This window comes from Fusarium fujikuroi, chromosome FFUJ_chr09, assembly GCF_900079805.1.
Source record: "Fusarium fujikuroi IMI 58289 draft genome, chromosome FFUJ_chr09".
NCBI classification, from domain to species: Eukaryota; Fungi; Ascomycota; class Sordariomycetes; order Hypocreales; family Nectriaceae; genus Fusarium; species Fusarium fujikuroi.
The window spans coordinates 1527635-1552351 of record NC_036630.1 but is presented as its reverse complement, the minus strand read 5'-3'; the positions used below and the strand labels follow the sequence as shown (position 1 = coordinate 1552351).

At 49.6% G+C, this 24717-nt stretch overlaps 8 protein-coding genes; 2 read left to right on the top strand and 6 right to left on the bottom strand.

Moving 5' to 3' along the window:
* Positions 1–1079: 1079 nt before the first annotated feature.
* Positions 1080–3492, top strand: FFUJ_09692 (uvs3-like protein; the record flags this gene model as incomplete). XM_023568377.1 has 2 exons in its annotated part: positions 1080–2201; positions 2251–3492. The coding sequence occupies 2 exons, from the start codon at positions 1080–1082 to the stop codon at positions 3490–3492; spliced, it is 2364 nt and encodes a 787-aa protein (XP_023435584.1).
* Positions 3493–3722: 230 nt separating this feature from the next.
* Positions 3723–4603, bottom strand: FFUJ_09693 (uncharacterized protein; the record flags this gene model as incomplete). XM_023568376.1 has 3 exons in its annotated part: positions 3723–3774; positions 3830–4035; positions 4094–4603. The coding sequence occupies 3 exons, from the start codon at positions 4601–4603 to the stop codon at positions 3723–3725; spliced, it is 768 nt and encodes a 255-aa protein (XP_023435583.1).
* A 1374-nt stretch (positions 4604–5977) lies between these two features.
* On the bottom strand, positions 5978–8079 carry FFUJ_09694 (related to sodium-and chloride-dependent GABA transporter 1; the record flags this gene model as incomplete). XM_023568375.1 has 3 exons in its annotated part: positions 5978–6388; positions 6441–7454; positions 7504–8079. 3 exons carry the CDS (start codon positions 8077–8079, stop codon positions 5978–5980), a joined length of 2001 nt encoding a protein of 666 aa, XP_023435582.1.
* Positions 8080–10349: 2270 nt separating this feature from the next.
* Positions 10350–11547, bottom strand: FFUJ_09695 (uncharacterized protein; the record flags this gene model as incomplete). XM_023568373.1 has 5 exons in its annotated part: positions 10350–10610; positions 10681–10996; positions 11253–11294; positions 11352–11447; positions 11513–11547. 5 exons carry the CDS (start codon positions 11545–11547, stop codon positions 10350–10352), a joined length of 750 nt encoding a protein of 249 aa, XP_023435581.1.
* Positions 11548–12771: 1224 nt separating this feature from the next.
* On the bottom strand, positions 12772–15331 carry FFUJ_09696 (related to sulphate transporter proteins; the record flags this gene model as incomplete). XM_023568372.1 has 4 exons in its annotated part: positions 12772–13494; positions 13545–14058; positions 14112–14738; positions 14790–15331. The coding sequence occupies 4 exons, from the start codon at positions 15329–15331 to the stop codon at positions 12772–12774; spliced, it is 2406 nt and encodes an 801-aa protein (XP_023435580.1).
* A 1117-nt stretch (positions 15332–16448) lies between these two features.
* Positions 16449–17859, bottom strand: FFUJ_09697 (probable POT1-acetyl-CoA C-acyltransferase, peroxisomal; the record flags this gene model as incomplete). XM_023568371.1 has 4 exons in its annotated part: positions 16449–16876; positions 16927–17503; positions 17557–17737; positions 17795–17859. The coding sequence occupies 4 exons, from the start codon at positions 17857–17859 to the stop codon at positions 16449–16451; spliced, it is 1251 nt and encodes a 416-aa protein (XP_023435579.1).
* Positions 17860–19285: 1426 nt separating this feature from the next.
* On the top strand, positions 19286–20287 carry FFUJ_09698 (uncharacterized protein; the record flags this gene model as incomplete). XM_023568370.1 has 2 exons in its annotated part: positions 19286–19902; positions 19954–20287. The coding sequence occupies 2 exons, from the start codon at positions 19286–19288 to the stop codon at positions 20285–20287; spliced, it is 951 nt and encodes a 316-aa protein (XP_023435578.1).
* A 319-nt stretch (positions 20288–20606) lies between these two features.
* FFUJ_09699 (related to Ca2+-transporting ATPase) lies at positions 20607–24089 on the bottom strand (the record flags this gene model as incomplete). XM_023568369.1 has 3 exons in its annotated part: positions 20607–23580; positions 23636–23835; positions 23886–24089. The coding sequence occupies 3 exons, from the start codon at positions 24087–24089 to the stop codon at positions 20607–20609; spliced, it is 3378 nt and encodes a 1125-aa protein (XP_023435577.1).
* Positions 24090–24717: the final 628 nt, after the last annotated feature.

The following is a 24717-nucleotide window of genomic DNA, read 5'->3' as shown; positions in this document are numbered from 1 at the left end:
AGCAGAGCATCGCATGGCATACCTTAGCAGTGGCAGATTGGGTGCGGTCTTACGCAGTGACGCTGCCTCTGGCTCTGCCAAGTAAACTACAGACAAGCTACAGCACCTCCTACGCAATGCCGGCCAACAGCAGGATCAAATCTGACCCCAAAATTCCCTGGAGGGACCAATCGAGTCCCTGAACGACCACCCGGCCATTGCGGCTGTGGCTTGACGTGTTCCGGCCTTTCCAGCGGGTTTCCACCGTCCCTCCTGGTCTTGGGCTTGGGAGTCGGGTGTTAAATTGCGTCAAGTGAGCGGACAACGGACTCTTAGAAGCCGCCGAGTAGAGTAGCCTTCTAATGTATATCCGGGCTCCCTCTTTTGCTTGGGTATGGGCTTGCCCATTGCTATGTATTACGACTGGGAAATTGAGAGCTGCCCCAGACGCAGGGGCTTATTAGTTGTGGGACAACCCCCGTCTCTTGGGATCCATTTTATAGATCTGTTGAGATTCGTCCCATGTCGGTAATTTTGAGCAACAAGAAGCCCTAACAACGACTATGGTAGAAACGCCAAGCAACCATGACAGCCAAATTGATTGTTGTGAAGAACGAGGCCGTAATAACCGCGAGAATTACCTAAGCCTCCACTAAGGCTACTGGCTCATGTCGCTCTCTATCTTATACGCGTGTCTCAGTCTGCAACTTCTTTATATAAACATGTAGCCATGCAGAAGCATGGTTATTTTTATGTCGTTATGCTACGTATTTCATCAGGGTCTAAGGGACTGACTGGTGAATCTCTCCACAAGCCGTCAGAGCTGGGAGCTTGACAAGGTCAATGACGCACTTGGCTCTTCACATGCTCAAAACTCAAACTCCGCAACACTGCGCCTCACTTGTCCAAACTGTGGCTGCACCAAACGGCAGCCACAATTTGACTCACGTGACCTCGCGACGCGTTTCTAAATCCTTTCTACCCCAGTACCCGAAACCGTGATCAAGGACAATAGGTATCGTTCGAGATGCGGCAACAATAACAAGCTTTGTATTTTTGTTCAATGGATCTCTCCTCTGATATGAAAACAACCATAAAAAATGGATCTCGACGACGAGTTCTCCGATGACGGTTTCGACGATATCCCTGCCAATGCCCTCCAGGAACTCGAGGACAATGCAATACAGCTCACACAAGCACAAGCCCAGCCAAAGCCATTGACACAGCGTCCACGCTTTGAATCCCCAGAAATCGTCTGGATAGAAGACGATGACCTCGATACGACCGAAGTGACAAATGATGCCGGTGTTCCTATTGGGAGGCCAGTTGTAGATGGCAATCTCCAACAAAACCAGTCATCCCAAAGCTACTACTTAGACTCTCGACGCTCAGTTCCGCCCCCGAATCCGCGATGGAACCCTGTTGTCGAACCTTCGAAGCGGCGGCTCATGGGCCAGGCCCCTCAACAGCCTTACAATGCTGGACCACCTCACCAGCCCATGTACACCTCTCAGCAGTTCCAGACTCAGAGCTCCAACTTCGTTCGTGCTCAATCGAGTCAATTCGCTCGGCCGGCTGTGCCGCAAAACAGACCAGGAGCCTCTCAGCAGTCCCAGAACCAACCTGGCGATATCTTGTCAGCACTCCAGCATCGAGTCCGAGCCCTCGAGGATCAACTCAAAGCAGCTATGGGAGAAGCCTCGATTGTCCGATCCAATTTCGTGAAATCGAATGAAGAGCACGCTGCAGAGGTTGCTCGTCTGAACAAGATAAATGCCGAACAATTGGCGAAACAGGAAAGGATTGCTGAGGCAGCTGTTGCCGCTGAACAAAACGCCAATACCGAACTTCAATTTCTACAGCGTGATATGAGAGAGGTCAGTGATCGAGTTCGCCGCAAGGAACCCGCTGTTGAAACTACGGGAGGAGTTACGACTCCCAAGAAAGCAAACAAATCATGGGTTGCGGATGGCTTTGATGAGATGGATATTGTTGTAAGTCCAAGTAAGGGCCAAGGACGCAGCAGAAATCCCGACTCAGTGGCCTTGCACGTTGGCGAGAGAACACCGAGCAAAGGCAAAAGGAAAAGGCCGACTGTTGATAGTCCTATCATGGCACTGGAAACTCACACAGATAGCTTCGCCAGTAGTACTGGGAAGGCAGAGGCTCCAGTACACCAACCGCCGCTTGTGGTAGCGCCATCACCGGCCGTCCTTTTTGAGGTTTGTCTGATACTTCCCAGCTGGTTGGCACTATGCTCATCGTCCCTAGTTTCTACCACTTGTGCTCGATCATGGAGCTCCTCGCCCAACACTGGACACATTATCTCGATTTTCCTTCAAAGATGACAAAGATACCTCGCTTTCCGCCATCATATTCCAAAAAATACCTCTGATGGGAAGTCCCGATCGACCGATGCAGCTACTTGTGGACTTTGCAAATCTTATGGTCAACATGTGGAATCGTTGCCATGAGGAGCAGCTCTGGGAGCCTATCAAGTATTTGCTCTCAATCATCTCTTTCATCTTCTCACTCCACGCGTCAGAAGTCGTTCCCTTCGTTTTGCCGAACCTGACACCTCCCGCGCAAGCCACAATCTGCACTTTGGCTGAATGGCAGCACCGCATACGGGAAGGTGAACGACGGCTGAAGAATGATGACTTTCAGTCAATGAAGGAACATATCAAGATCGTTGATATCTTATCAGTCTTGTATATAAGCGCTTTGGCTTGTTCCACTGTAATGGATGTGACAGAAGATGAAATCAAGCCCAAGTCGACAGTCTTTTGGCGATGCATAAAACCTGACATGGTCTACAAACTTCTGAGCCCAAAGCAAGAACTTTCCGATATCTTGGGCATGCTAGAGCTCCTGACAACCTCTGCACTTCCAGACTCAATAGGTCCAATTACAGACGACGAAGATACTCATGTCGCTAGTCATGTCATCAACCATGTTACAAACAAGCTTACGGATTACCACCCATCAGTAACTACCCGCCATGAGAAATCTACGTTATGCTTGGCTGCTTTGCGTACGCTCATCGCCTTTTCGCGCCATCCTTTTGGCGCTAAGGAGCTTGCGTCTCACAGTCTAGCTCTCCCTCGCCTTGTGGCCTGCCTCAGCATGTCTATAGACGAGCTGTACGACCAACCAATCCCTTTTAACATCTTACCACAAACATTCGAGACTAAGGATATACGGCAGGGATCGACTACGACGTCGTACTCCGCCGGCTTATATCGAATCATCTCACAATGCGTCTTCTTGATACATGCTTTAGTGACTGGTCCCGATACCGCCAATCTAGCAGACATTAGCGAGAAGCTCTCAATGGCTCATGGGGGAAGCCAAAGGTATCTTCTCGCTTTAGGAAGACTTGCTTTTGCCGAAGAAGATTTAGTAATGGAGGCCGGGATCGATGGAGAGACAGTTGAGGCAGCCCATGAGCTGCTCGAACTGGAGGTGACACCGGATGAGGGTGAGGTAGTCAATGAAGCATTTGGGGGCTAAAATCGGTGGGATCTTCGTTCTCGGCGTTTTGATGGATGATGGACTTGATTTTGGCAATATGATTACACTTCGAGACAGTTACTTGCAGTTGCCTGGCGTTGAGGGTAGATATTAGACGAGATACCACAAGGCAGTCACACTTCGGACGGTGTTAAAAATTGCTATATGATGTTGAATGACCAAGACTACTACTTATGTTTTGTCCAAATTGCAGTGGCGCCGGAAGTTCCTCAATATTGCCCGGTTGGTACCTTCAGATCTCCATTCTCGCGAGTTTCGGCTCTAACCATTGTAAGAGACGTGGACATGGTCCCTAGAATCTGTTAGCTGATCTGACCTCAATATTGATGCAGCAGTTACCCACCAATGGTTCTGAGTCAGGTCACCGCGATCTTCCATGGTTCGCCAATTCTCCCAGTTCTTCTCAGTCTTATCGACAGAGGTAGTCCAGATCTTCTGTCCCCAAATAACATACTTGAGGTTGAGAGTGTTGCGGTTCCTCATGCACCACTCGGCGATTTCTTTTCCAGAAAGGGTAGCAGACTGTGTTCCATCAGTTTCAAATGTTTTCGTCTAGCAGATGATCGAAGTGGGCACTTACACCGCCGGCGTCAGAACACATGAAGTCAGTTGCAAGACCGCAGCAATGGTCAGAAGATCCAGGACAAGAGCAGTCTCTCTTACATCCAATTTCCCTGATCCTACCGGGAAACTGATTCACCACAACCTTGGCAGCGTTGACAGAAACTTGCTTGCAAGCACCGACAGCTGGGATCGTGGGAGCAGAATACCCCCCGAAGCCTGTGGCAGCAGAAGAGCAGCATTTCATCTGCGCAGGTCCAGGGCACTGGTTGCTAGCTGAGGTGCCCGCGCAATCAGAGCTCCAGCGGCAGTTTCCCGAAGAACAGGTTGGCTTGGAGCAGCATTTGATGTTAGCGGCGTCGGCAGGGCATGCACCAGAGATGGCGGTGCCGCCGGCAGAGGTGCAAGACGCTTCAGTGATGCATACACCTGCCCGACCGCTGGGCCCGTAACAGGGCTCGTTGGTAGCGCAGAGGGAATGGGAGGATAGGAGGAGGGCGAAGAACATGGATAGAGTTGAGGAATACATTTTGATGGTTCTAGGGGCTGGAGTAGTTATGAGCGTTTGGTTGAAGATATTGGGGGGGAAAGTCTTGATTACTTTAACCTGAGGCTATCTTATATAGTTTTCACGTACCTCCACTGTTCTGGTAGTAGGTATAGACCAAGATCGACGCCTGTCCCACTCACTGTCTTGGGAGTAGACTCAGGTTTCGAGTTGATCATGATCGTGTAACACTTGGACAAGCTCAACAGATCATGCCACTCTCCCATTTCAGCAGACCGAAGCATCATTTGGGGAAAGTGTTTCATCGAAAGTGTTTTCGAGTTGCCTCTCTTTTCAGCTCTGCATGCATATTTCTTGTAAGTGCGACATACGAACTTGAAATCTGCCGGTGATCTTCTTCAGCTCTTCTTGATTAGACTTCAAGGGGGGCATGTCACCCTGGCGATCGTGGGGATAGCCGTTGATGATCATGCTTGGCGTTTTCGGTCCGTCGCGGCTTCAAGCGACCGAAGGCACATGAGTCAAATTTTGGGTGTATAGGTTCTGTTGAAACACATATCGCTCTTTGTATCGAGTTTAACTCTTGGTAGATGAATTCCAGAACAATCGGTGAAGTGTTCTGGCTCTTACCAGCGAACTAGGGTATGAATGTATTCCGTCTCTGTCTATCCGTAAATTTGCGGAAGTGAGAATAATTCCTGCATGATGTGACTTGCAGAATCATTAAACAGGAATGCTTGTGGACCATGCGTCGGTGGCTTGTTTTATCTTGACAACGGCACACAAGAAAGACGGAGGTTTGACCGGCTTAAGCTTAGATATAAACGTGAGTATGGGCTGAGGAAACAATTGGATGAGAGATAAAGGCATCTTAGGCCAGAGTCCGGCCAAGAAATGCTGATTGGCTAGAGTGCACGACGATCTCTGGGAAACAGCCTCTTCCCACCTTCCTAGAAAGTGTACATGTTTCAGACAAAAAAGTGTCAATGACGTCGTTTCGCTGAAACATCTTGCGAAGCGGAGACTCCGCAATTTCCATTCCCTTTCTCGTAACTCGTATTGTTCCTTCTGGGTCTGATCCCCCACTACAATCTTCGTTGGAGCATGAGATCTTCAACTTCAACACGAACAGTTCGCATGCAGCATCTGAACGGCGACGATCCCGTTTCCTTAATGGCAGCCACCGTTTGTGTCGACTTGGAGCCAGCGCAAGCAGGCCTTTTACGACTCTCAATGCTCGGCATTGTCACTTGATGCACAGACGAAGCAGCAGACATCAAAGTCCTTTGAGGAGACCTAACTACAGTATATATGAGATACTTGGGGCAAGCCTTTTGCCTTCCCTCGTGTATGCAACAAATCCAATATGAACTCTCGTTCACTCTCACGCCAGAACTATATCACACTCTGTCCCTTCTTTTCTTCGCTTTCACCGCCTTCAGAGCCTGCAAGTCCTTCGCCAGTCTCCATCGACTCAGTTCTTCGAGGCTCCTCGCCATCCAAAAGAACATTGGGAGCATACGGCAGCTTGCCCTCCTCGCGTCGGTCAGGAGGGATAATCGTGTTGTACCAGCGGGGCACGAGGACTCCCAGTCCGATCAGTATCAAGCAGATATGGGCAAGACCGAAGCCAAGAATATGTAGAGGGTCATCACGGAGCTCGTAGAAAGCGGGATAGGCAAAGCCGTAGATAATGGCGAGCACAGGCGCCGAGATGAAGCGTAGGAGGATTGGCCAAAAGGCGGGAATACTCCAGTTCTTTCCAGTTGCGACAATCACGTTGAGATCCCGTCGAAGTTGCTGGCCCTGATGAGTGCTGTTAGTAATTGCACACAACAAGCCGGATGAAAGAACTTACAGAGTAAAAGGCCAGGTACCAGAAGCGTGTCATGAAGACGTTGTCCAAGAGTTTTGATAAGGCATGACTTCTGCCGATGAATCGGCGAGCAAACCCCTTGTCCTCGGTAAAGGTCAAGGCAGGCGGAAGTTCGTCAGGAGTCTTGCCAATTACACAGGAGACGATCGAGCAGATGATGAAGATACCAAAGCCAACTCCAGCACCCGCTTCAGCTTGAACCGCATGGGCAACAGCAACTCCGAGAACCATACCGCCAAAGTATCCAAAGTTCCAGATGAAAAAGGCTGGCTTTCCTACCTGTCCTGCTACGTCTCTCCAACGGTAGAAAGTTGTGGAGAATGCACATTCGCCAAACACAACGAACACTAGAGCAACATCGTTGATCCAACGGTCAACTCCTGTGAGAAGAGCATATCCGAATTGGGTGCAGAAAGGGAGTGAAATAAGGAATGAGATAATCACAAGACCTGTGACTACCCACTCGCGACGAATTTTGGGTTTGGTATCCATGACAAGCGTTACCACGGCATCCACCATGGCAAATGCAGAGCTATAACCCAGGACCACCAGGGTAAAGAAGAGTGCAAAGGCCCAGAACGATGATCCGGGAAGCTGAGTGATAGCTGTTGGCAACGTCAAAAATCCAATGGTGAAGGCACCAATCCGTTCGCCGGGAACAGGCATCATATCCAGGTATCCAACAACTCCGAACGCAGCGAAGGCGGCGAACCCCTCAAAGAGGACATTGCTGCCAACAATGAGACATGAGTCCATGACAGCATTGGCATGCTTCTGATTGTAAGAGGCATAAGAACTGAAATAGCCAAAACCGACACCAGTTGAGAAGAAGACCTGGCCAGCTGCAGTCTGCCAAATGTCACCGGATCCCAGTTTCTCGCCGTTCCACTCTCCAAAATACAGCTTTACGCCACGGCCAGCGTTTGGAAGTGAAACAGACCGGCCGACAAGGATGATAGTCAAGACAACAGGTAGACCCATGGTGAAGTAGACGACCTGTCTGACCAATACCGCGGAAGATGGAAATCCATACGAGGAACCAAACGAATGCAGTCCATCCAACAGTCTCTCCAATAAGGGCAGTGCCAGGATATTTGACGTAGTCTATAACACCACTCGACGTCTTGTTACCGGGAATCGCATCGACATTCTGCACTACGTCTTGGTAGTAGTATTCCTCAGCACGTCCCTCCCATGGCAGAGGACTCTGGAACGAGTTCCGGAAGTAGATCATGATCCAGGAAAGATTGACGACGAAGTACGGACTGACCATAAAACCGATGTATAAAAGACTGAAGCCGAGACCTTTGAGACGGTGGTTGATGTTGTTGAAAGCGACGACAGACCCTCCACGGTACGCTTGACCAATACTGACTTCGAGAATCAAGGCCGGGATGGCTATCAGGAAAACACACATGAGATATGGAATAAACCACTGGAGGCCGTTGTTGTTGTACACCTGTGAAGGGTACCGAATTAGGTTTCCCATACCAGCACAGCCTCCCATGGCCGCTAGTAAGAAGGAAGCTCTCGAATTCCATTGATCACGGCCATCTTCGGATGTTGATGGTGGAGGTGAGAGCTTTTGGCCGATCTTTTTGAGAATTGGTGGGATCGCCATGGTGAAGTTGATACGTTTGAGGGCGATGGGGAGAGGAACTTATTCGGCTGAGTCGTCTTGAGTATCAAGTTTCGGTAGTCATAGGGTGAGAGTTCCACGAGGAGTGAGCTTTTCACATAAGAAAACTCGGGGACACTGATTTCACTGAAATGTCTAGAAACCCGAGACTCTGGAACTGTTTATTTCACCAAGGAAGGATCCACGTGCGGACGACCCGTCTTTTATTGCAGATACTTCCTCCATAAAATCAGGGACGAGCCAAGAGTCTACATTTTTACAAGGACTAGTTATCAGAGGATCGCCTCAGTTCCCTCCAAGACGGGGAGCTGTTGGATTTGCTACTTGCTGCCGGGGACAAGATCGACTTGGCCGACTCCATTGAAATGCTTGGCTTCGTATGACAAGAAACGAGTCTACGAACAAGACTCCGCTGCCAAGGTGCCCAGAGACTTGGCGCGTTGGGGCCGTGGTCGTGGGAGGATGATGCTGACCTATGTCTCTGCTGCAAGATGATAGCCAGCAGACGAACATTGTCAATTCCCGACTGTAGAGACTTTGTTCCCTTCTTCTGTGAGGTTGACATATTGCTAGAGTTGAGTGTTGCTGAGAGCCACAATTGACTAGATGAGGTTAAAATTAAGCATAACACAAACTTGGCCTTGAACGCTTATTTCCGGGTTTCAAACGTCTCGAGGGTCTCAGTGCCTCGTGTCTTGGCATCGGAGGGTAAGACGGCACCAACCACTTTTCTCTTGGCCAAACGCACGCAAGGAAAGGATGAAGAAAAGCTTCAGCTGGAGGCTCATGCGAGGTGATACATGTAGATGTACAGCATGTCACAGGTTTTTACGGCAACCCCGTGCCCAAGCACGTCACTTGTGGTAACATTGGATAGAAAGGATCGAGAGGCGGGGGAGAGGCTGGATGATAACGATTTAAACGGTGTAAAAGCGAAGGGCACTCACTAATCAAAGCTGGGTCTCGTCTCGAGGAATTAACTGGTTTTACGTAGGAGATAACCTACACCCATCCATATGGCTCCATGACTTCCGCTTTGACTGTCACGTATCATCAACACTATTTTCCCCTTGCATTTTACTAGCAAGAAAATCAATGTAAAAATGAGTCTAAAGTAGTTGAGCTCGTCAGAACAAACCCCATATTGTGTAAACTTTGACCCGCATCGAGAGATATGAATACATACGCTGTCTCATATTTTATAACAATTTGCCTGCCTATTTGGGCCTTGATGGTGTCGAATCAGAAGAATATGACTGGTAAATCGAACCATAAAGACATCCCCAAAGGAAATGTTACAACGCCAAGCCAACAGCCCGGTCTTGCTAGCTCATGACGTCTTTTGCTAGGGCCCGCGATTCAGAACCAGGCACCGACATTCTTTGAGCAGCGAGTGGATGGAGGCAAGTCGGAGCCCTGATTTGAGAGGTCGCAATGCCTGTCGAGGATGAGTATGCCGTGGGGAACCAGGGGATGAGCAGTGGTTTCCATACTGTTGTAGGGCTCGGTGACTCCGGACTGTCGGCGCTGTTGCGACTCTATAATCTTTGTGGTCGAGGGTCCGAAAGAGTCTCAACATGTAGTGTTCTTGTGGTTCTTGACGCGACGGGGAGTTGCAGATACCTGGCCTTGGTCAAGGCGCCTTGACTGGAGAAGCTATGGATGGATGGAGTCATATGATATGGTCAACTCCCCGAATTATCGAGCCGTTTGGATCCATCAGATGGGCCTTCTTGGTCTTGGCCCAACGCCACAGTTGCTCCGGCAAGTGGATATCAATATCAATCACCACATGATGCGGCTGTCGGCGAACACGCAATATTCATGGTAGATGATAATACATGAGCAGCTATTCTCGATGGAAGCCCCTTACTATAGATGTAAAGCTACTTGATTTCGACGTTTCATTGCTACACATTAGTAGTCTTGGCACAGAAACTGAGTGTAACTGAGTGTCCCTGTCTCCAGCAAGTTGAAGATCGTGGGTGCTCCTATGGTTATCTGGACTTTTGTACGATGTAGTCCTTAAACGAGACTTTGCGTCAAGCTCAGAGAGACTTGACACATACCAGGGAAGTAAGTCGTCATAAATTTTAGTAGTACTGACATAACTTATAGCCAGGCTTGGTCACATTAACCATATAAATCCATGTATCAAGCAGTCTTGGGAGTACTTTCAGGCTTTCGACCATAGACCATACGAATTTCTCGATGTTAGTTGCAATGAACTCTCGACAAAGTTAGCACCAAACTCACACATTGAAACAGGGCAGTGCTCTTGGCTCCTTGAGTGCCTTTCGCATCTGGCTGACCAAAATCGTAACCTCCTCTTCCGACCAACCTAGGATCTCTCCGATTGGGAAGATGGCAAAAGCATCGATGGAGTGGTCAATAAAAGCCCCATTGTAGAGACCAATCTGCTTCAGCTTCTTGTCTTGAGGCCAACCTCCAACTGGGAGCTTCCACGATTTAGAAAATAGATCTGTAAATCCTGCTTCTCGCATATACTCCTCCTAACGGCCATCCCGCGCAATCTCCCAAGTTCGACCAGTTTGACGGCCGCATTCAAAGAATAGTTTGCACCATTTCTTGAAAATGTGTCCTTCGTCCCTTCTCGATCCTGGGGTTCTCGCTGTGTGTTTCAATGTCGATCTCAAGACTCTCGACCCAACCCCCTGGTCGTACGTGGGCAAACGCTTGACGGTATAGTTTCTTCCAGTCGTCAATCGCACCGTAAAGATACCGGATATGGATGAAGTCAAACTCATCGGGCTTGAATGTCCAGTCGAGTTGGGCATCCTCGATTTGAAAGCTGCAGTTTAGAGGCACGAATGCAGGCTGGACGGCTGAAATGTCTGTTCCAAGTACTTCAGCAGACGGGTACTCATCGGCCATGTCACTGGATTTGTTAGAGATCCGATTTCAAATAGCCGAAGGGGGTTTTACATGGCCCATATTCCAGTCCCGGTACTAATGTCGAAGATTTTCTAAGTGGAACTAGCCTCGTTGCATCTGGTCTCCCTATGTTCATACCTGAGGATTCTTGTCAATGGGGGCTAGGTGGAGCTTATCGTCGAATAGCAGCATTGTATAGTGATGTCATCAAGATGAAGGTTATTGCATGCTCCGACTCTTCAGCGAGCGAGGTGCCTTACAGTATATCCTGGCCCTCTTGATAATCATCATCAGTAGGTGCCCTGGATATGATCAGATCGCTTGCTTGACAGTTTTGTTAAGGAATAAGCTCAACGTACCAGGATTCTGTTGTTTTCCACTGTTGGAAGGGCCGGCCGTTAATGTGTCTGTATTCGAGGATGCTCGATGTGAGGGACGCTGTCGAACCTCGAAGGCTGTCGGTAATACAGTGAGAATTGCCGTCATTGTATGGCATATACAACACAAGTAAACAGCTTACCTCCCAGTGCTGATAGTCGAATTGTCATCATCCATGCTACCAACAACTTGAGGATCCTATCGAGTCAACGATATGCCCGACGGTTTGCAACGATCTTGTAATTGAAAGGATCAACATACATATTCTATAGGTGCCAGACCGGTTTGTGACAGTGAATTTTGCCTCTGCTCATCATTGTCGGCCGTGGTGACGTTGGCGATTTGGAGTCCACTTTGTGTGAGTTATTCAGAATTCAAGATCGATTCGACCCTGAGTTTCCTCGATTTTGAAGCTTGCAGAGATGGGTCGGGAAATGGAAAATGACATCGAGGGATCAAGTCGACAGGGCCGTGGGGAGAACAAAGAGATATATAAGACCTCTTATTGTCCCTCGGAATTTCGTCACATCATAAGTCATGATCTAAATACCTCGGTAGGCGAGGTTGTATGCATGAGACATCAAGGCCCTGTCCCTTTCTCATCTGCCTCGCCAATTCGTCAGAGACCACAGTATTGCACAAAACCTCCAAATTGCGGACGTATTTTACTTCGCCTCGAGTTGTTCTCCATTTACACGACATGGATCTTGGCTTTGGCTTTCCTCAACGGCTCATGATCGTCAAAATCTCTGCTCTGCTATCCCTGAGTGCTCGAGCCTTTGCTCACTCTTCACTACCCGGGGCATCGGCTGGTGATTGTATTAAAGTCGCCTGGGGTATGCTTTTTGCCCTACAGTCATTGAGTTTTCTGTGTTTTCACTCGTGTCTGATGCAACTGCAATCATGCCTCAATTCTGCTATTCGCGAATCTGTCCCTTCTGGCATTGCCGTCATAGGAGCAGTGATGCAGTTATGCGGACCACCAACACACATTTGTCCAAAAGTCCGATATGTGAGACTTCGCCATGAGGTGACTGCATGATAGATGAGGGGTTTGTGGTCTTCCTCAATTGTTGTTAGCTCGCTTGTAGTATATTTTCGAAAACATTATGGCCTGTTGTATGGTATCATGATAGCTTCAACATGGATCACGGAGGCTGAGCACAGAGTATATAGTAAAGGACGAACCCAAAGTTTTACCCCGGAACTACCAATATATATTTGCTTTTGTGTGTAGCATTGTTAAGTTAACGCTGGCTCTAATGATAATCTCAATTTGTGCTATAAAAACTCCTGCAATGGTATCTCCTCCAAAGCATCAACAACGCTCGAGCCCAGACGCTGCATCACGATCCCCTTCCTCAAAAACACTATTTTCTCCCTTTTCGTCTTTCTAATTCTTTAGAGCTCTTGTGCCCGGCTCGATTCGCCAGCAATGCTTTCTTCGTACTCTGTCAAACGCAATGCCTCTTCCACGTCATTTACAAAGTGTCTTTCGCCAGCCATTTCCACAATGCCACTGCTTGACATCAATCGCCATACAGGGTGATCCTTGCGAGCTGGGCATCGAGAAAAGTACACCCGCACTCCTCGGTCGTGGTAGTTGCGTACGATCTCAGTCAGAACCTGCGTACCAGATCCATCCATGGAGGTTACACCGTGGATATCAAAGATGACGTTTCTGTTCATGTCGGTACTGCGAAGGCGAGGCAGAGCAGGGTGTGCTTTCGATGTGCCATAGAGCTCCAGCCGACGAAGTCGGGACTTGAGCTCTCCTGTATTGGCGAAAGTCAAAGGCTCTGGGATCTTGACGATGAGACAACCCTCAACGAATTCAAGACTCGCCTTGTCACCTTCAGCATTCTCAAATCGATTTGTCCCCGGAATTCGACCCAGGATCTGGATGCGTGGTCGCGTACTATGCTTGATAACCATGAGCATCGACAATCCTACACCGAATGCCATACCAAGTGTGAGAGAGTAGAACATGGTTGCAAAGAAGATAACAGCCATAAGACCCAGCTCAGTCCAGCCACGGATCTTCAAGAAGAAGCCAATGTCATGGGGCGCCTCTTCTATCAACGAGTAGGCGACGACAGAGATCATTGCTGATAGGACAGGTTTCTAAGTGATGTTAGCCCATGTGTCACACATAGGTTTCGTAGGGTACTCACTGGCAGGTAATAAAAGTAGGGGAGAAGGAAGAAGATGGATAGCAGAGAGATGATGCTCAGAAACATGGAACTGGCGGGACTCTTGCCTCCGGTGCTCTTATTCACCTTGCTTCGTCCATATCCGCCAAAAGCTGGGAGACTCATAAAACATCCACCAACCATATTGGCGATACCCAGCGCAATCATTTCTCTGTTGGCACTCAGCTGGATGCCCTGGATAGTCTCACTTGAGCCCAGACTCTTTGCAGCTACCGAGGATTCGAAAAATCCAAGAAGTGCAATGAGGAAGGATGTGGCCATGGCACTTCGAATATGCGGCATATGCTCGAGCTTGAAGGGCCATTGGAAGGCAAGAAGCTGGCCGTTGGCGGCCTTGACTGTGCCCAGAATCTCAACTCCCTGGTTCTCCCAATCAAGGCGCCAGCAAAGAATTGCAGATACAACAACGACCACGAAACGATCCGGGACATAGGCAACGCCAGGATACCGAGGCTGAAGGCGATTCTTGAGTTCACTAAAAGCACAGTCAGAATAGCATCAGAAAGGAAGCCACAAAGCGCCACTTACCGGCAGATCATGATGACCAGGAAGCTAATTCCGGCGATGGCAAATGTCAAACCATGCGCTTCGTGAATGTTGTTAATCATAAACCTAATCTTCTCAACGGGGCTGCCGTGGCTGACGCCAGCATCGTCAGCCAGTTCAGCGAGTCCTAACTCAGGAATCAACTGGTCAACGGCAATGACGAAACCGATCGCGCTGATGAACCCGCGGAGAAAAGGCCTGCTGAGAACGCTGTCCATGAAACCCAATCGCGCAAGACCAGCGATGAGTACCATAGCACCCGCCATGCCAGCGACAATTCCACAGATTTGCGCATGCAACAAATCATTGTCTTCGTCTTCTCCAGAACCAACATTCTGCTTTACAACAGTTCCCACAAGAAGGGAGCCGGCAGCTTCAGGGCCAACTACCATCTGTGGACAGGACCCCAGAAGGGCGTAGATGAAGGGGTTAAAGACGAAAGCGTAGAGACCGTGAATCGGAGGGACGTGGGCGAGATTCGCAGCGAGGGAGAGGGCCATCGGTAAGTAGAAGGAAGCCATGGTAATGGCCGCAACAAGATCGCCACGCAGATATGAAACCTTGTACTGGCGCATCCAATTCAAGCAGGGGACGTAGTACGCAAGATACCTGATAGACGTTAGTACATCGTTTAACGGCCGTAGGGACTGCAGTAATTACATGAATGCTGTATCCTCGAAACCAGCTTGTTCAGCCAGCATACTGCTATGGCCCATGGTCTTTGTTCGCATTCTCTTCTTCAGCCACTTCTTCCAGTCTTCGTGGCCCACGATTGACGTGATTGCGTTGTCTAGCACAGGAATGTGCGTGCCTGAGCCTGCAGTCTCGCTACCATCCTCGTCGGTGCTCCTCATAGTCAAGGTCGGACTCATGGGTCGCGGGCTGAAAGTGCCATGGCTGCAGACACCAGGATGGGCAGGGTGAACACTTCCTCGGCGTGTGTTTGAACGCTGGTTGTTCCCGTCGATTAGAGGTGTTGTTTCGTTTGCGAAGATCTCGTTTATTGTAGCTCCGGGAGGGTGTCCCGGCGAATCTGGAGGCGATGCGACCGGAATGCTCGTGGGAGTCGTAAAACCTTCTGCGGCCGGGCTTTCGCTCTCGTTTCGATCATGAGCGCTCAGAGCTTGACGGAGAGCACTGGGCTGAGTAGGACGGTGGTCGGTCCCAGAGTTGGTACGACTGTGGGAAGGTCGTTTGGCCATGATTTTGGAGTTCGATCGAGTCGCAGTCTGAATTTAATGGAGTTTGGTTGAATTCGGAATTGAAGTCTAGGGAACTGCATATATCAAGCGAAGTATTCAATAAGTTATGCCCAAGCTTGGCTCGAGAGAAATTCCTGTTTCTGGCACAGAGCCAAGTCGACAAAGACCAGCAGATGAGAATCGACTAACTAGGTAGAAAAGCGACGGAGAGGACGCGACTGCCGATGAAGCCCGATGCATGGAATCTATATAGTCAACGATCATGCAAAATCAATTTGCGGTGAAAGACAAAAAAATTGAGGAACAAAAGAGAAAAGATCAAAAGCTCATGGCTCGCTAAGGTAAGACTAAAAGATGAGGAGCACGAGTAACTAGGTAGTGCAAGTCCAAGGGTTCCATTCCCGTGTAAGGTATCAGCGAGGGCAGGTCCCTTGACTCTCTGTGTGCAATCATCAGCATTTTCCTTAGGTAGTTATGGATCCCAGTCGCCATCAATCTCAGATCTAGCCAAGCTTCTCCGCCAATCAGACGCAACCGTTGGCAAATGCCACCCACGCAAGCCCAACTTCTGGCTGCGCTTTGAGGCTGTTCGGTGACATCAGAGCGCTAGCCCCAGGTGACTTCTAGCGGGGTTTCCCACCGCCCTCTCGGGGAATGTGAGCGAATGGCTGGTCTCGTGTTTTTCAGCGATCCCTGCTGCTTTAACGTTTATGGTGTTGAAGCTGATGCCGGGAACCCGACTTCGGCCGTAAAGTAATTCTTGAAGAATGATATCCACGAAGAACACGTTAGTCAATACACTGTGCGTAGATGTTTGGAGCTTACTTCTGGGTTATCATTACTAAGATTTACAACAAACCCGTCACAAGCAGCAAAACCACAGGGGGTACAAGATTATCACCACCAAAGTTCATGATATTACTTTGATGAGACAATTGCCCGTTCCGGAATCGTTTTACTAGTTAACTTAACTCCGAAATCTAATTAAAGACAAGATTTTATGCTTTCCAATTTGCTAATATCGCTCGAAATCATAAATACATCCCCAACTGACTCGCTTATATCGAGATCTGGTGGTGTTACATAATTAGAATATCTCAGACATGCACTGTCTGTTTTAGACCTGCTCGTTGACAAACAGACCAGCCATGCCCTGGCCTGTACCGATGCACATACTGGTCAACAGCATCTTCTTCTTTCGCCGCCTGCACTCGGAAAGGCCTGTAACAATCTGTCGAGCACCTGTAGCGCCCAGTGGGTGACCAAGAGCGATAGCTCCTCCACGAGGGTTGAGCTTGTCTGCTGTCAGACCAAGCTTGTCTTGACAGTAAACAGCCATGGAGGCAAAGGCTTCGTTGATCTCAACAATATCAATATCATCGAGGGAGATGTTGTGCTGGGCAAGAAGCTTGGGGATGGCAATGCTAGGACCAATGCCCATGATGCGAGGCGCGAGGCCAGCGACAGTGGAACCAACGTACTTGGCCATGATAGGCTGGCCCAGCTTGATGGCCGTAGATCGCTTCATCAGCAACACGGCAGCAGCTATTAAAAAGTTAGTGGGAGGCTCCTCGAATCGAGCAGAATAAACTTACCTCCGTCAGTAAGCTGGCTGGCATTGCCTCCAGTTGTAGCTCCACCCCATTGAGGGAAAGCAGATCGAATCTTGCCGAGGCTTTCAGCGGTAGTGCCTGGTCGGATACCCTCGTCCTGGGTGAGAGTGACCTCCTTCTCCTGACCATCGGGGCCCTTGACCTTGGTGGTGATGGGCACGATCTCATCGGCGAACAAACCAGCCTTTTGCGCTGCCTCGGCCTTTTGGAAACTCTCAGCCGCGTACTTGTCCATCACATCGCGGGTAACGCCAAAGTCCTTGCTGACATTCTCGCTGGTCCAACCCATGGGCTGCATGCAATCCACGGACTCCTGGCTTTGTGATGTAACAGCCTCGTCGAAGGGCTTCTCGAGCGCATCGCCACCGATGGTCATTTGTTCAGCACCCATAGCGATACCGATCTCGATGGAGCCATTGAGAATGGAGTGGGCGATATCGGCAGTGGCCTTCAGACCAGAAGAGCAGAATCGGTTGACGGAAGAAGCACCAGCGGTGTTGGGGAAACCAGCAGCGAGAGCAGAAGCGCGAACCTTGTAGGCAGCCTTGGCATCGGAGACCTATTGATCATCGATTAGGAGAGTTCGATTTGGCTCATGGGGTTGCGACATACGTTTCCAAGGCAGATATCCTCAACAAGGGCAGGGTCGAGGTTCGATCGTTCCCGAACCTCCTTGAGCAGAGCATACACCATGTATTCGAGAGAAGTATCCTTGAAACCGCCCTTCTTGGCCTTTGTGAGAGGGGTTCGGGCAGCGAGGGTGATGACAATGTCATCAGGGTTCTTCGCTTGACTATCATGGCACTGTTAGATTCGGTGACAATAATTCGTTGGGGCGATCGCGACTCACATGCTGTTGAGCGCCGACCCAGGGGCCAGGTGCTTGATGATGGAACCAATACGTTCAGCGGCCATTGTGTATATTCTGTGCTGTTAATTGACAAAACTTGTGTGTCAGGTTGGATAATAATCAAGTTGAGGCGACAGCGCAGTTGGCTCTAAAATAGGAGAAAAGGATGCCGAGGCGAAGTCCATCATGGGAGGGGTCTGGGGTAAACATTGACGGAAGCTGCAGCGGTACTTGCGACAGCGCATCCAAATGTGTGGGGTTAAGCCGAGGTAGCGCTTCGAGACTGACCACTTCCCGAGGTTTCGGGGTATTACATAAGGCAGATTGATGACATAATATCAGCGACCTCGGCGAGAAGCGATGGCTTCAGAAAAGGCCGTCGTTTTTAGCTATCTCGGCATGGCAAATACCCCATGAAAAGTTCCCGAACTTTGATTATTGTTTTTTAGTCACAATGTGAGTATTCATTTGTCCATTAATCTGCGCATTATACGCTCCATACACAATGTCGCTTTGACTGGACAGCATCTCTCCCCTGCCTTGAGAACTTGTGCAACCAAATTCACCATCAAAAACGACTGGAATGCAAAGAAAAACTCAACATGCCGTTGGCTCAACGGATGATTCTCACTTTCCATGACACTTTTTTCCTAGTTCATAGCTTACGATCTATTCCACTCTCTCCGTTATGTGTCATTCTCTGACATTCTTGAGGAAGACCGAGCACAGGCCAAACAGTGAAGAGCGAGCGCCCATGATGTGAAGCATGGGGTTGGCATCCTAACGTCAGCCCATTCAGATGACAATGAGCCCGCCGACCTGGTCCAGTCTTCATTATATCGATTTTGACGGGTACTCAACTTACGAGAGCATGGCGCAGTGCCGCGCTTGTTCCTGGATCATCATGATGGTCCAATAAGAGCACTGGATTCTATAGAGCATGTCTCGGAAGTCCCTAGTTTCTGGATGTCTGGACCCTGGCTCGACAGACTATCTTCCCGATGCGGCCATGTAAACCAACCAGCAGATCGGATAGCTTCATACTCTATCCATTTTCGGCGACTTTCCAGAAGCCACCGCTTACAATATGTCCAGGTTATTTGATGGACGAAGAAAAGTTATGGAATGAAATACTTATTGGATGTTTCCTCATAAGTCGAGGCCGCGCCTATTCTTGCTCTCTTCCTCATGGCTGCGATTCCCTTTGTCAACGGCTGACTCGTCACTCCTTTTTATTGGCAATCTTTCTGCTAATCTGCTGAAGCTGAACTTTCATACTTTCTTTTCATATTTAGCTGTACCAATTTGTACTTTAACTCGACCGCCACTGGGGCAGAACATCAGGCAACGTCAGTGCACCCTTAAAAGCTGAGAAGAACAGTCCCGACTTTCCATTTGAGGCGCCCGACCTTTGAAACCTGGCTTGTTGCCTCTCCTTTCTTGAATCAACCACAGCTATTACTCAAAAAGACTTCACGATCAAAAAAGAGCATGGCTCTGTCAAAGCATGTCCTGGCTCTCATGCTAGCCGGTCTCTCGTACGCCACCCGCGATCATAAGAGAGGGCTTTGCTTCGTTCCTGATGCCGAGAAACCCCAGGACGACAAAATCTGGGTCCAGAACGGCAGCGATATCACCTGGTACTACAACTATGGAGACAAGCCATCTACTGTATATAAGGATGTTCCTCAAGAACAATTCGAGTTCGTGCCAATGATGTGGGGTGTAGGATCCGACTCAAGCGATACGACGTTCCTTCAAACTGTCAAGAGCCTCATGAAAGATGGAGTCAACATCACACATGTCCTGGGATTCAATGAACCTGATGCTGGTAACGATGTGGGCGGAAGCAATCTCGAACCCAAGGTCGCTGCCGAAGCTTGGGTCGCGAACTTTGAACCACTGGGTGAGATGGGTGTAAAGTTGGGTCTCCCTGCTTGCACTGGCGGATGGGGTAGTATGCCATGGCTAAAACAGTTCTTGGGAAATTGCTCTGCAATCAAGAGTCAAGGTGGGCCTAAGAGAAATTGCACATGGGACTATCTTCCTGTGCATTGGTACGATAACTTCGAGGGTCTTGCATCTCACATCGGTGAACGCCTTGCCGAGTATGTGTCACCTCTCTGTAGCCCATACCCATGCTGACAGATTATCAACAGATGGCCAAACTCTACTATATGGGTTACAGAATATGCCTACGCGCACCAAGATCCTCAACCGACAGAACAATTCTTCAAACAGACTCTTAAGTGGTTCGACGAGTCAGACTTCATCGGGAGATACACCTATTTCGGCGCCTTTCGCTCAGATGTTTCCAATGTTGGCCCTAATGCGGCCTTCCTGTCAAATAGTGGTGGTCTGACAACCATCGGTGCTCAATACTTGGGACTTAACACGACTGGTGAGAACAATGCTTCGCATTCGAAAGTGAGTTCACCCAGCGTGGGCCTGTTGGCGGTGGTGCTAGCTGTTGTGGTTAAGACAATTATGTAGAGGATAAATTAATGGATAAAATACGTTAAAATATTTCCAAAGCACCACATAGGATGAAAAGACGGTTTAGTGACAATGTAATGCATTTGCACCAGCGTTCAGTGGCTGGGCAGCGGGATATCTATACCCTCTATCAGGGCGGAATAATGCAACTAAAAGCAGAAGTGATATCAATATTAAGATTCATCATGATCCTTCCCATCCGTCCAAAATATTCTTCAGTTCATGAGACAACATATTCTCCCCAGTGTCATTACTTTTCCAAAACTTCCCTCGCCCATTTTAAATATTCTTATCATCAGAGATGCAAATCATAGGATTAGGCCTCTGTGGCTGCAAGGCCTTGAGGCACAATGTGTCGATCGGTAGGTCCACGAGAGGTGCTTCGCTTTCCGAGAGACTCGCCAGTGTCCCTTCGCGAGAAAGATGCCCAGGTCTTGAAGCTGGACAGAGACATGGTTCGGGCAAGGCGGCCACCGTCTTCACCACCCTGGCCCCAGACACCACGGCGGACAGGAGCGTCCTCAAGGAGGTGGAAGTGTCGCTTGGTCATCTTCCAGAGCTCGATGCCAGCGACGAACACAACAGTGAAGCCAACGGCCAGAGCCCACTCCCAAGTGATGCCAGTATGCTTGAAGAACTTGTGGTTGAGGACGGGGATGCAGACGACGGGGAAGACAGAGAGACCACCAATGATGACGGACCAGAACAGGAAGCGGTTGGAGTAGATGTCCTTGAACACGGGGAACTTGCTGTCGTCGTCAGGGTTGAGGCGGAAGACGGAGCGGCGCAGACTCTTGAACTCCCAAGCAGAGATGAGGATAAGCCATGTCAGTTCAGCGAAGGTGGCAGCGCGAGCCTTGAACACGGGGATACACTCCTCGGAGTATCGCTGGTTGCACTCGAAGCCGAGGTTACCGCCATTGGCACCATAGACGATGATGACAAAAGTGCACATTGTGCAAGCACCCATGATAATACCATAGACGATCATGTCAATGATGATCTGGTTGGTAAAGACACCGCGCTTCTTGTCCTGGGGAGGCTTGCGCATGATGTCCTGAGCACCCTGCTCGCGACCAAGTCCGAAGGCGGGGAACGACGAGGTAGCCATGTTGATCCAGATAATTTGGAGAGGCGAGACAGGGAACACGGAGAAGCCACTGTCATCGACGAAAGCAAGACCGCAAACCAGGAGGATAACCTCACCAACGTTGGAAGTCAGGAGATGGAGGACGAACTTCTGGATGTTGTCGAACATGCGACGACCTTCACGGATAGCGGCGACGATGGAGTTGAACTTATCATCAGTAAGTACTATCTTGGAAGCAGACTTGGCCACGTCAGAACCGGAACCCATGGCAATACCGACGTCAGCACGAGACAGAGAAGGGGCATCGTTGACACCATCACCAGTCATAGCCATGAAGGCACCACGACGACGGAGAGCGTCGATCATGCGGGTCTTGGTGTCAGGAGCGCAACGGGCAATAACCAGAGGAAGTTCCTCGAGAGCATCGATCTCTTCATCGGTCATCCTATCAAAATCGGTCGCCTTCTGAACAATGGACTTGGCGACGTGATCAGGCAGAATACTGAGGTTCTTGGGGATGATACCGACTTCCTTAGCAATGGCCTTAGCGGTCTCGGGGTGATCACCAGTAAGCATATGAACTCGGATACCAGCGTTAGAGCACTCGGCGATAGAGGGTTTGGTTTCACGGCGAGGAGGATCGTAGATACCAGCAAGACCAAGGAGGATAAGACCCTGTTCGACCTCCGTTCGAAGCTTCTCGTCCTCGGCAGGAGAAGAAGCCTGCTTGGCAGTGAAACGTCCGTCCCAAGGACGGTAGGCGATAGCCAGGACACGCTGACCCTGAGAAGCGAGACTGTTCATCTGCTCAAGAACACTCTCCTTGAGCTCATCGGTCATGGGCTGCTGCTCAGGTCCAGTGCCAGCGTAGTCGCAGAGATCCAAGATACGCTCGACAGCACCCTTGGTGAAGACCATTGAGTTGGCAGTGTCGATGATAGAACCCTTGGCACCCTCGGGGGCATCGTATATGACGGACATTCGCTTGATAGAGCTATCGAAGGGGAATTCGGCAATTTGCTTCCATCCCTCACCCTCCAGGGTCTTCTTTCCAGAGTTGAAGCGGTGGGTGAAGACCTGGAGCGCAATTTCGGTGGGCTCCCCGGTAACCTGCCACTTCTCCTCTTCATCATCGTATCGGACGGTAGCCAAGTTGCAAAGGGCGGAAGAAAGCAAGAAAGCTTGAAGTTCATCAGTCATCTCGCACTCAACCTCAGGCTCACGCTTCTTGGGTTGGGCATTATTCTGGTTGAGCTTCTCATCGGGAACATCAAACTTGAGAACAGCAGCACTACGCTCGCGATCATAGTCACGGGGCGCCTCCTTCTCTTCGGGCTCATCGCTCTGCTTGGAATATGTAACTCGGCCCTTGGTGGGATCGTTGGGGCTCTGGGAGTCGCGAACAGTGTAGATGTGGGAAGAGGGGATCCAAGCCTTGCGAACAATCATGGCTCCTTCGGTGAGAGTACCAGTCTTGTCGGAGCAAATATTGGTAACACCTCCAAGAGCCTCGAGGGCGGAGAGATCACGGACGACGACATTGGCCTTGCGCATGACAGTAACAGCAACCACCATGGTGATAGTCAAGACAGCCACCAGGGACTCGGGGATAATGGCGATACCGAGAGAAGTGGCATAGATAATAACCTCGTTCTTCATGTCGAACTTGTTGACAGCAAACACGACGATAGCGAGAATGATAGCACAACCGAATAGGACATAAGCAAGAGCGGAAAGCTTTCGCTGGAGAGGCGTTCCCTCAGTGAGACCCAGGAACTTGCCGATAACATCCCAAGTTCGCTTGGAAGCACCAACAAAGGGCTGTCGCTTTCCATACTTCTTGTAGTTCATAGATCGGCCAGCCTTGCGGGTCTTCTTGGAAGTAGAGGCAGCAATCTTGCCGACCTCAGTAGACATACCAGTAGCAGTGACGATACCACGACCACGGCCCTTTCGGACGACGGTGGTAGCATAAGCCATATTGACACGGTCACCAATACCAATTTCATCCTCGGACTCGACAGGCTTCTCGGTTCCGGGAGCGGTGATATTGTTATCGGTAATCTTCTCGACGGGGATTGATTCGCCAGTGAGTTGACCTTCCTCGCAAGCAAGGTTCATGGCTTCAAAGAGGCGGAGATCGGCGGGGACGGTGTCGCCCATCTTGAGGAGGACGATGTCACCGGGAACGACTTCGGGGCTGTACAATTAATTAGTTTTGAGTCGAGTTTTAGTTCTGCGTAGTAAACACTTACTTAGAAATAACTTGAGTCTTTCCATCGCGAAGAACCATGGCACTGGGAGAGGAGAGAGCTCGGAGAGCATCCATGCGCTTCTCAGCGCGATACTCTTGCCAGAAACCAATGGTGACGTTGAGGACGATAACAAAGACAAGCACGCCACCTTCGATATAATCTTTGATACCAAAACTAAGAGCCATGGCAAATGCAAGAACCTGTGGCGGGTTAGTTTGGCAAATTGGGTTTGGAGGGGAATGCCACTTACAATGATCATGGCATTGAGTAGCTGCTTGGTCAAAATACTGTACCATGGCACAGTACCGCCCACATCGAGCTCATTCTTGGGATATTTCTGCTGAGCTTCAGCTACTTGTTGGCTGGTAAGGCCCTTGTCGATGCTTGTGTCAAGGGCTTGCGCCGTCTCCTCAATTGTGAGGAGGAACGGGTGCTTGGGGTACTCGGCCGCCATGGTCGATGGATTGAAGATTGGCGACCAGGATTTGTAGGAAAGGGCGCGAGAAGAGAGCTTAAACTGTTGTCTGTGTGCTCTATGCTCTGGGTATAAGTGACGGTGGTTGTGAGATGTATCTTGATGGGTGTGTTGGCGCTGTATACAAGAGTCGATTGACTACTTGAACTTCATTGACGAATAAAAGAGTGATAATAATGAAGGAACTAGCTTCAAGGCATGAATGAGTAAATGTTATCTATCCGATTAGAGAACAATCGACGAATGTGATTGATAACTTTGGAGTTTATGGGAAATAGACTTGGCGGGGTGCGGGGGACGAGGTCATATATAGTTGAGGGAGGGAGAAATCTCAAGAAACAATAGTACCGTCATAATTAGAAAAGAGCCCCATGAGAGCACCGTAATTGCTCATGTTATCGCGGACCTGAGTCGTTGCCAGGCTCGGGATTTCTTGGCGTTGGTCCCCATCCCGAACCCGAACCTGAGCCGGTTTAGATCCGCCACCGGACTTGGAGAGCTCACTATTTTCCCCACACACTCACCCCATAACCAACCCCTGTAGACAGGTGTTGAGCCTCTCCTCAGCCTACAAATGCAAAATGCAGTGCTACTTGCTTAGTGATAT